Raw genomic sequence first — 1,959 nt, 5'->3', positions numbered from 1 at the left:
CCTTATTCTAGTTTTGAGTTGCATGGGGTGAGTAGTGATAGAATTGACAGATTTGCATGTTTTTTTGTTATTGTTTATTTTCTTTGGGAACCCAGTAGTGAAGTAGTTAGTTATGTTAATTGCTAATTAATTAGTGGTAAGTGATTAATGCGAAAAATGAAAGTTGGTTCTAGAAGTTAATTTCATGCAATCTTTTTTCCCATTTTTTTGTGAGAATTCACTTTCCCTCTTTTTTATTTTTTTATTTATTTTTTGTTTGTTTTGCATTTGTATTTGCATCATATTTGCATTTTTTTTATTCTTCGTTCCATTTTTTATTTTTTGGCGCTTTCGCGCGAGATGTATTCTTGTATATATTTGTTACTTTTGCGTACTTATTTAGCAGACTGTGTATTTATGGTATTTGGCATCGGACTATAGGTATTATTTGTCTATGGAAGGCCCGCGTTGGTCCCTTTTAGTCATAAGCGTTTATAATTGCAAATGACCTACTCATGGCACGGGTGGCTTTACGCAAATAAGCAGAAGATTACCGTGGGGGAGTTAAACTATAGAGATAATATATATTTGAGAAAAAGATGTTTCTCTTCAAACTTCTGAACAAACTCTCATTTTATTTTCACAACTTGATGTTTAAAAGAACAGTATCATTTGTTAAAATTATAAATTACTTTCAATAATTAATTTTTGGAAGTCGAACTGATTAAGTGCTGTTTGAGGTTGTACTATCAGCTTTATCCAATGTAATGAAAGTGAAGCCCGCTCACCTGTCAACAGATATATTCACAGGCCGATCTCCAACCAAAATTGTATAAAATTTAGGAAAACGTTTCTTTATCTCAAATGGACCATCGTATGGTGGTGTAAATGAATAACGTACTTTGTCCACTCGAATAAAAACATGCGTCGCATCATTTAATCTACTATTAATGAACGGTTTTTTAATTGAGTGATGAGCTGTGTCTGCAGGACGGACGGATTTCATCAGTTCAATAAATTCCTTTACGAATTCATCTTGTGGCTTGAAAAGGCTATCAATAAACATCTCGCCGGGTAGTCTAAGTACAGTGCCGTAAACCATTTGCGAAGGACTGGATCCGATATCTTGCTTGAATGTTGATCTTAAGCCCAAAGGTACAATCGGTAAATGCTCAGTCCATTTAAGAGTATCAAAACACATTAGCGATGCTTTTAAAGTTCTATGCCAACGTTCAATAATGCCATTAGATTGAGGGTGGTAAGCGGTAGTCCGAAGGTGATCAATTCCGAGTATCCGTGAAAGTTCATTAAAAAGATTTGAATTGAACTGTCCTCCTTGATCGGTAGTTAAACGGATAGGCACTCCAAAACGTGAAATCCAAGCACTGATTAATGCTTGTGCGACAGTTTTTGCGTTAATATCTGTGATAGGAATTGCCTCAGGCCATCTATTATAGCGATCAACGATTGTAAGGCAAAATCGAAATCCATTTGATGGTGGAAGCGGACCAATAAGATCTATGTTAATATGCTCAAATCGCTGTGATGGCAAACAATGTTTACCAAAGGGCGATATTGAATGTCTACTAACCTTAGATCGTTGACATTGAATACAGTTTGTGACAAGCCTTGCAATATCTCTTTACATGTATGTATGGCCATACAAAACGTTGTCGAACAGTGTTGAAAGTTGATCTAGCACTTGTATCCGCAATTTTGTGAAATTTCAATATCACATTGTTCCTGAATGACTTTGGTACAAAAGGTCGAGCGTACTGTGTTGAAAAATCGCATACAATTTGTTTTGAGCAATCTGGAAGTTGAATGGATTTCAACTTTAGAGAGGTTGTGGAGGAGTTAAGATAATCTTGTAATTCTGGACAACTTCGTTGAGCATCCGCAATATGTTCAAAATTAATAACGTTATTGTTTGATTTTAAAGAGTCAATGCGAGATAAAGTATCTGCAGTTATATTTTTT

At 35.1% G+C, this 1,959-nt stretch overlaps 1 protein-coding gene across 1 annotated transcript; it reads right to left on the bottom strand.

Moving 5' to 3' along the window:
* Positions 1 to 767: 767 nt before the first annotated feature.
* Positions 768 to 1,519, bottom strand: LOC118732597 (protein NYNRIN-like; the record flags this gene model as incomplete). The annotated part of the gene is made up of 1 exon (XM_036461725.1): positions 768 to 1,519. A coding segment is annotated over one exon (752 nt), but the record flags the coding sequence as incomplete, so codon positions are not given.
* Between the last annotated feature and the right edge of the window lie 440 nt (positions 1,520 to 1,959).

The sequence above is a fragment of the Rhagoletis pomonella genome, unplaced genomic scaffold, assembly GCF_013731165.1.
Source record: "Rhagoletis pomonella isolate Grant_MI unplaced genomic scaffold, Rhpom_1.0 Rhpom_scaffold_23032, whole genome shotgun sequence".
NCBI classification, from domain to species: domain Eukaryota; kingdom Metazoa; phylum Arthropoda; class Insecta; order Diptera; family Tephritidae; genus Rhagoletis; species Rhagoletis pomonella.
This window is presented reverse-complemented; position numbering and strand designations above follow the sequence as displayed.